Below are 8,048 nucleotides of genomic sequence, written 5' to 3'. Positions count from 1 at the left end.
ATGTGTGCGTGCATATAGGCCCCGATGATGGAGTCTTGTTTAGCCGGCTGGAAGCCGGTGAGGGTCGGCCCAGTGGAGGTGGGCGACATCAAGCGAGACCTGCTGGATGAATTCTCGGCTCTGCCAAAGCAGGTGACGATCCTTTGCATAGTAATCATGGCTCGATCCGGTTTGAAAGAGGGACAACCAAAATTCAGTGACTTGGGGACAGAGTTCTGATGGACCCACCCAGAGGAGAGAGACCGAGTATATTGGTCAAAGGCTGTGACTCTTATTGATCGCTAGTGATCAGTAACAATCAGCTTGGTCTTTGTGCAGGCTGAAGTTCAGAGCCGGTCAGAGAACCTGCAGGTCTACCTCAGGGTTCGACCTTTCACGGGGGCAGAGAGTGGAGAGTTGCAGGTAACACACGCACACACACACACACACACACACACATAAACTGAATAGGTTGAGGGTGTCAGAGGTGTGAGTTGCGTGGCGAATCCGCTCAGGACTGCGTGGTCATCGAGGGACCTCACTCTGTGGCCATCAAAGCTCCCAGGAGCAGCCAGTCCAAGAGGCAGGGTGACAAGATCCCTCCACAAGCTGCTCAGAGGTTTACTTTCACCCAGGTAAACTCATGCGCGCACGCACACATTCCGATCACCTCGATGACCTGTGAGGCGACGTCACTTCCTGTCAGGTCTTTGGACCAGACGCCAGTCAGAGGAAAGTGTTTGAGGGATCGGTTCGGGGTTTGGTGCAAGAAGTTCTGCACGGGGAAAACTGTCTGCTCTTCACATACGGAGTCACCAACGCCGGGAAAACCTTCACCTTCCTCGGTCAGAGCACAAAAAAGCCGTTTGTCCGACGTTCCGTACCGATCCGGCCGTCTCATTGCACGTTTTTGTTTTCAGGCCCGGAGCACGACAGCGGCCTGCTGCCGCGGTGCCTGTGGGTGATCTTCAACAGCACGGAAGGTCGTTTGTACGCCGGCTGCGAGCTGAAACCTCACCGCTGTCGAGACTTCATCCGACTGACCCCGGATCAGCAAAGAGCTGAGAGTGCCGGCAAACTGAGTCTGCTGCGTAGCGTCCGAGAGGTCGGCCGCTTGCCGCCCATCCTCAAAACATCACTTGACTTCCCCTTTAAGTGTTTCAATCCTTGTGCGTTTGTGTTCTCGTTTGTCTTTGCAGAATGACAAAAATGGGACATCCGCCAGATCGACTTCTCTTGAGGGTTGCTCACTTTTTTTTTTCCCCAAAGCATATTTGTTCTCGCCGTGATGTGAACTTTGCTCAGTACATCAGCTAACTGCGTTTGCGCCTGTGTGTGCGTCAGCCTCATCCCTGAGCTCCGACTGCAGCGTCAACAGCATTTCCGAGAGTGACAGCTTGTGCCTGGACGTGCCCCCCGACGTTCGCTTTTCTGTTTGGGTTTCCTTCTGCGAGATTTACAACGACAATATCCACGACCTTCTGGAGCAGGTACCTCGCCCGCAGGCGTACACGCGCGGGTGACGTGAAGGTGCTGTGTAAATCGGTGAGTTCCATCGAATGGCTGATGGGGTCATGTGACCCGATGTTCAGGTCCCCGGGGGACATGTGAAGAGGACGACGCTACGTCTGTCTCAAGATGTCAAAGGAAATTCCTTCATCAAAGGTAACGTGCGCACACACACGCACTCACACACACTTGAGTGAGTGAGTGAGTGTGTGTTGTTATTGTTTTGCAGACTTGAAGTGGGTCCAGGTGAACGGCGCCGAGGAGGCTTTCAAAGTCATGGAGATTGGCAAGAAGAACCAAAGCTTGGCCTCCACCAGACTCAACCAGCAGTCCAGCAGGAGGTGAGTCTGCCGCCCGGCTCGCGGCTTCCCGCCTGTTCCTGCGCATGCGATCACCAGCGCTCCTCCTTTGCCCGCGCAGCCACAGCATCTTCTCCGTCAGGATCCTGCGGGTGGACGCCGTCGATGCCGTCCCCAGGTTCCTCGGCGTCAGCGAGTGAGCGCCGCCGTCACTGCCACCCCGCCTGCTCGACTGACTGACTCTCACCCACGGTCTTTGTGCGCGCAGGCTGGTGTTGTGCGACCTGGCTGGGTCGGAGCGCTGCTCGCGCACCCGCAACACGGGCGAACGCCTGAAGGAGGCGGGAAATATCAACAGCTCGCTCCTTGCGCTCGGCAAGTGCATCAACGCGATGAGGATCAAGCAGAGTACCAAGTAAGTGCCGTAAAAAAAAGGGGGGGGGGCGCCAGGGCCAGTTCGTCACCGCTCGCAGCTCGAATTGTTTTTTTTTTGTTTTTCACGACCAATTGTTTGCGCGCAGGTTCCAGCAGCACATTCCCTTCAGGGAGTCCAAGCTGACCCACTTCCTGCAGGTCTTCTTCTGCAGTGCCGGCAAGGTGTCCATGGTGGTCAACATCAACCAGAACTTGTCCTGCGTGGATGAGACGCTCAACGTCCTCAAGTTCTCCGCTCTGGCCCAGAAGGTTGCACGTGCACTTTTATTTATTTTCTTAACTTTTATTGGGCATTGAAGTAAAGGAATTCCCGTTCCCCAGCTAGCTAACAAACAAAAAAAAAAACATTTTTCAGGGTGTGGTACCTTTCTCTTTTTTTTTTGTTATGAGCGAGTGGTTCTCAGACCATTCACTTCTTTTTCTTGGCCGTTCTCCAGGTGGTGATGTTGAATTCCAGGCCGACCAGCCCGGACGACGCCTCCCTCAGGTCGGCCATGGAAGTGTCCGTCCTCATCAACGAGGCCGACCAGCGCCGAAACGTGTTGGCGCGCGGACGCAAAAGCTCCATGGTTGCCTGGGAGAGCACCTTGGAGGACGTCATGGAGGACGATGGGGAGGAGGAGGACGACGTCGACGAGAGTGGCATGGAGGACGAAACGGTGCTCAAGGCAGCAGATGAGAACGACGATGAGGAAGGGGAGGGGACCATAGAGGAAGAGGACAAGGTAGAGGGTCTTCTTTTATTAGCGTGACAAGTGGCCACTGTCTCTTTGGGGTCTGTGCATTATTAGCATAATAGCTCGGAAGGCTTTGATGGTATCTCATCAATTTCAGTGTCAATAGTGCTCTTTCGGTTGCTTTTTTTTTTTTTTACTCTTTCCCTTTTTTTCTGGGTTTTGTATTCGTGCCAGTTGGACAAGGAGGCGACTTTCCGTTTGGTTGCCGAGGCTCAGATCAGAGAGGAAGTCTGCGCCGAGTTCATGGAGATCTTCAAGCAGATGGAGAAAGACTACAGGTGAGCCACGGGCACCGAGCGGGCCACGCCCACACCGGCGCAACGGCCACTCACCGCTTGCGCCTTGACCAGCGAGCGTCTGGAGAAGGAGCGAGAGATCCTGGAGGAGCGAGCCGAGAGGAGGCTGGAGATCCTCAAGAACCTGCTCAGCCAGACCGCTCGGGTGAGTGCAACTGTTGTGTGCGCGTGTGTGGCATGGCGCCGACTGACAGAACCCGATGCCACCGTGGAGGAGGAGAAGGAGGAGGGGCAGGCGGCGGCGCTTCTGGAGGGAGTCCTCAGCTTGGTGGGACAAGACCTGCAGAAGATCCGAGTGGATGCTCAGAGCGTGCAACGGCAACTGCTGCTGGCCAATCAGGTGAGCGCTTTCTTCCTCTGCATTCAGCGTTGACCCACAACAGCCCCCCCCCCCCGCACCGCCAGCTAAATTTGTCTCTTTCTTTTTCTTTCTTTCTTTGGTCCTTTCATTTTGTCGTCGTCCGAGTGAGCAGGTTGACCGCGCGTCCGCCAGGAAGCGGCGCGGCGATGACAAAGAGGAGGAGGACGACGACACAGAGGAGGAAGGACGGAGGCGGAGCGTTTTGTCGCTCACCGGCCCGCGGCCGCTCCCGGTAGGCGGCCTGGAAAACCTGCGGCAGGACAACTCGCCTGGCGCCGGCGGCAGGCTGATGGGTAGGCGCGCGCTACGGCGATTGTCCAATGGGCCGGCGCTGATGTCACTTACTCTCTGCTTCCTTCCTGGGTGCAGCGAAAGAGGGCGAGTCCAGCAAGTGTGGCGCCTCATTGTTGCCCGCCAAGTCGCCGCGACGCCAAAGTTGCCGACTGACTCAAAGCAACAACGCGCTCGTTGACAAAATCTTTGCGCTGCAGACGCAGGTCAGAAAAAAAAAGACTTTTTCCTTTTCATGGCTTTCTTTGTCTTTCTTTTTGGTTGTCTCACGCCTCATATTTTTTGTCTCTTTGTTTCTTTCTTGTCGTTTGTGTGTGTGTGTGTGTGTGTGTGTGTGTGTGTGTGTGTGTGTGTGTGTGTGTGTGTGTGTGTGTGTGTGTGCCTCCTCATCTCTCCCACCCTCCTTCCTTTGTTTGTTTGCCGCCAGGCCAGTTCCCTGGAGCGCAATCTGCGAGAGGAAGCGCATCGCGCGGCCGTCGCCGAGGATCAGTTGGCCGCCGCCGAGGCCCGCCTCCGGTACCTCGAGGACCAACGGAATGCCAAAACCAAGGCGCAGGAAGTGGAGGTTATTGTCGTCGTTGACAAGTGTGTCGTCGTACGTCCGCGGGGTGAGGGCGCGGCCACGCTTTGATCCAACGATTGTCGATTCAGGAGGGCGAGGACCCGAGCGCCTTCCACGCCAACATGGCCCAACTGCAAAAGGAGTGCCAGGCGGCTGTGGAGAGCTCCGCCCACAAGTCCAAAGTCATCCAGGAAATGATGCAAGAAAAGATGCGCAGGTATGAATGAGCAAATTACTGACAAGTTCAAGCTTTTTCCTGGCTCAAAAACAAGCCAGAGAGAGAACGGAACAAAAGATGCAAAACGCTCAGTTCAAGAATGATGTCATGATGACATTAGAAGGCACATCCAATCGGAAGGGGTCTGGCGGAATGATTTCAGATTGTGGGTTCTGTGTGGCTACCCAACTCCAACTCAAGCTTTTCACGTGACTTGTTTGCCCGGTCGCTTCTTTCTGCAGCGACAGGAAGTGTGAGCAGCTCGCGGAGGAATTGGCCAATCAGAAAGCTGAATACTGCCACCAGCTCGGAGAGCTGAGGGCGGAGCTTGAGCGACAGGGCGCAGCTCTGCGGAGGCAGACGGAGGAGGATGTCAAGCGACAGCAAGGTGAGTGCGTGCCTGCATGTGCACGTCCTGTTGGTCTCCTAATGTGTGTGTGTGTGCGTGCGTGCGTGTGTGGGCACCCGTCAGATCTTCAGCGTGTCCTGCGTGAGAAGGAAAAGCTCGTCGAAGACCTCGAGAAACAGGCGGACGCCATGAGACAAGGTGAGGATGACGTCTCCCGAGTGGCCGGTTGCCTGGTAACTCTCCGCGCTTGCTTTTCCGGCCATCAGAACTAGAGCGCGTCAAGGCCCAAGCGCGGCGGCACCAGGAGGAGTCGGAGCGGATTGAGAACAAGGAGAACCCGACGATGGGGACGCTGGCCCTGGTGGAGGAGCTCAAGGAAGAAATTCAGAAGCTGCACGACAGCCGGAAGAGGCGGAGACAGGAAGCGCTTTTGCAGGTCACCATGACAACACGCCCACTGATGATGATGATGATGATGATGATGATGATGATGACGACGATGACGACGTCACAATAACAAGTGTGTGTGTGTGTGTGTGTGTGTGTGTGTGTGTGTGTGTGTGTGTGTGTGTGTGTGTGTGTGTGTGTGTGTGTGTGTGTGTGTGCGCACACGCGTGTGCAGGATCCGTTGCTGTGCACGCAGTTCTGCTGTCCGTTGAACGGCGCCGAATCAAAAGACCAAAGCGCACCGAAGAAAAGGAAAAGCTGCCAAGTGGAGGTGGGAAACGTAGAAACTTTAGGAAATATTTTCCAACGCCAACTTTGACATGTTTGTGCGTGCGTGCGTATGTTCAGGGTTTGCGGTCGAGTGACAGCAAGCGAAACAAGCAAGCGAACATCAGAAACGTGACGCAGGTGAGACGTGCGCCGTGATGGGTTGACCTACTTCCTGCTTGGGAGGAGCCTGAAGCCACCTTTTGTTCTTCATTCTCTTCCTGTCTTTCTTTTTTGCTTTTCCTTCTTGTTCTTCTCAAATCTTCTTCGACGGGTAGGAGCCGCCGTCCTCCGCAGTCCAGTCCAGCCCACCGCTTCCGCCGTCTCCCTCCGTCCTGAGCGGCCCAGGTGAGAATCTCTCGACATTTGCAACTGTGACCAGCAGGGAGCGCTGCGTCATTCACTCGGTCATTTGTTTGTCGCACTCAGCCGAAAGCAATTTGGGACACTCTGTCACCATGGCAACCAAACCCAAGCGAGGGCGGAGGAAACTTTACGGGAAGGGAGTAGCCGCGGTGCTTCAAACGTCGCCACATCCGGTCAGTGCGTGCGCCCGCGCGTGCGTTTTCCCACACGCGCTCGGCTCCTCCCTTGACGCGTGTTTGTGTTGCGTGTTCAGGCGGGCGCGGCGGTTGCAGACCCAAGTGAAAAGGAAAGTGATCACATGATCATCAGGCGCAAGCTGCGTTCTCGGACGGGTCGGAAGTGACCTCGTCCGATGGGCGATCGGGAAGATTTCAGGACGGTTTTGAAATCGCCTCGTTGTCAAATTTGTAAATTGAAGATGTTTTTTGACTTGAAGGAAATAAAACTTGAGCATTCCCAAACTCATTGTACGTTTTTTAAGAAAAAAAAGGCAAAATGAAGACATTAAATCCAACGCTTTTGGACTTGGTTATGTAAAACCTCGGTTGGGAACGGCAGATTAACAAAACGAAGCAGACCGACGGTTTTTGCGGCTCCCGGGCTGTACTTTCACTTCCTGTCACGTCCGCCAGCCAACCTGCGCCCAGAAGAAGACGAGGAAAATCTGGCGACTGACCCATGGGCACAGGTGGATCCCGAAAGCCACATGGCCTTGACGCCATCCGGCAATTTTTTGGCACTTTTCACCAAAGAACACGTCGACTATCGACATGACGGCAGCCGCCATCTTTGTGGAATCTTCAAACGCATGCAAAGTCCTCCAGAAGAACTTGACGGTTGATGAGGCAAGTACGTGACTTTCTCACTGACCATTGATCATCCTCGGGGTGCTCAGACTTTTGCAAGGCAGCGTTGACAAGACTCCCACGTAAGATCGAGGTCCTCGCTGGCATCTGCGCAGCGCCGTACGCCTAAGATATCACACACACGTGGTGCCACTAATTCAGATCGAATTAAGTCGTAAAAGCAAAACAAGTTTCGTTTATCAGTGTCGCTTTACAACCTTGAACTTTGCCCGGGAAGCGCACGATATCGCTGTCCGCCGCGAAACTCGCTGCCAGCCATCGAGCGCCGAGTCACGCGTGAGTTGTGCTCGTCTTGCCTCGTAAACTTTTGTGTTGTATCGTTGTCTTGTGTGGCGGCATTTTCTGCTGCGTGAAATGGGTGAAGTTTTGTGTTGTCACGTGTCTTGTGTTTTGATGTGCCTGCGCCTGTTTTTAATTGTGTTGTGTGTCGTTATCGTGTAGCAAAGTGAAGACGACTTTTGGAACCAAAACCCGAGTGTCAGCCGTGTTGTTTTCCCGTCACCGGTTTGACCCAACAAAATGGCCGAAGGGAGACGTTGCATCCTGTCCATGCTGGAGGCGACGCTGGCCGTCCTCTTTGCGGTCATGACGGCCGTCAGCGTCACTCTCATCGCCATGACGGCCACGCGCCCCACAACCACCTGTGAGTACGCCGCTAACGTTAAACTGCGACGTTTACGTCTTCAAGATTTTCATGCTTGCGCTAGGTCCCGCCCCGACTCCGCCCCCCAGTCCAGAACCGACATTCCGGATTGGAGTCGGACGCGCCGACTGCACCGGACCGCCCGCCGAACTCCCTCTGGTCGCTTTGACTCGCTATCTTTGCGCCGCCTCCCGTCGGCCGCGTCGCAACGGCTCACGCGTGTGCGTTTTGTGCGTCAGATGGGCTACGCCAACCCTCAGCAGACGGCTGCGGGCATTCACACCCGTTTGTTCAGTCGCGCCTTCATCATCGACGACGGCCGCCGTCGGGTCGTCTTTGTCACTGTGGACGTGGGAATGGTCTCGCAGAGGTTGAGGCTGGAGGTGCGCACGAACACACACAGTGCGGGGGGGCCCGGGGGGGT

The 8,048-nt window shown here is 55.2% G+C and overlaps 2 protein-coding genes across 5 annotated transcripts in view; both read left to right on the top strand.

The window, feature by feature from the left end:
- The first annotated feature begins 14 nt into the window (after positions 1 to 14).
- LOC109518570 (kinesin-like protein KIF20B) lies at positions 15 to 6,576 on the top strand. 4 transcript variants are annotated; one of them, XM_019874502.1, is made up of 28 exons: positions 15 to 132; positions 319 to 402; positions 495 to 614; positions 686 to 824; positions 900 to 1,084; positions 1,179 to 1,221; positions 1,324 to 1,469; positions 1,572 to 1,644; positions 1,718 to 1,829; positions 1,909 to 1,983; positions 2,056 to 2,202; positions 2,309 to 2,471; positions 2,660 to 2,947; positions 3,134 to 3,237; positions 3,310 to 3,400; positions 3,473 to 3,595; positions 3,729 to 3,909; positions 3,986 to 4,113; positions 4,335 to 4,472; positions 4,559 to 4,686; positions 4,929 to 5,074; positions 5,159 to 5,233; positions 5,302 to 5,471; positions 5,658 to 5,753; positions 5,831 to 5,890; positions 6,028 to 6,097; positions 6,179 to 6,288; positions 6,369 to 6,576. In XM_019874502.1, exons 1-28 carry the CDS (start codon positions 25 to 27, stop codon positions 6,456 to 6,458), a joined length of 3,393 nt encoding a protein of 1,130 aa, XP_019730061.1. In that variant the 5' UTR covers positions 15 to 24; the 3' UTR covers positions 6,459 to 6,576. The 4 variants fall into 4 exon arrangements, with proteins under 4 accessions (XP_019730061.1, XP_019730062.1, XP_019730063.1 ...); XM_019874503.1 differs by having other exon boundaries at positions 3,470 to 3,595; positions 4,335 to 4,457; XM_019874504.1 differs by having other exon boundaries at positions 3,470 to 3,595; positions 5,679 to 5,753.
- Positions 6,577 to 7,206: 630 nt separating this feature from the next.
- Positions 7,207 to 8,048, top strand: part of asah2 (N-acylsphingosine amidohydrolase 2) — a 4,534-nt gene continuing 3,692 nt past the window's right edge. The window contains exons 1-4 of the mRNA XM_019874418.1: positions 7,207 to 7,257; positions 7,423 to 7,624; positions 7,689 to 7,783; positions 7,864 to 8,007. Coding sequence (XP_019729977.1) covers positions 7,501 to 7,624; positions 7,689 to 7,783; positions 7,864 to 8,007 — 363 coding nt within the window. The 5' untranslated portion in view covers positions 7,207 to 7,257; positions 7,423 to 7,500. The remainder of the gene's footprint in view (positions 7,258 to 7,422; positions 7,625 to 7,688; positions 7,784 to 7,863; positions 8,008 to 8,048) is intronic.

Source organism: Hippocampus comes, unplaced genomic scaffold (genome assembly GCF_001891065.2).
Source record: "Hippocampus comes isolate QL1 unplaced genomic scaffold, H_comes_QL1_v1.1 scaffold279, whole genome shotgun sequence".
In the NCBI taxonomy this organism is placed as follows: domain Eukaryota; kingdom Metazoa; phylum Chordata; class Actinopteri; order Syngnathiformes; family Syngnathidae; genus Hippocampus; species Hippocampus comes.
Note: the sequence above shows the minus strand (reverse complement) of the source record. Positions and strands in the feature narration are given on the sequence as shown.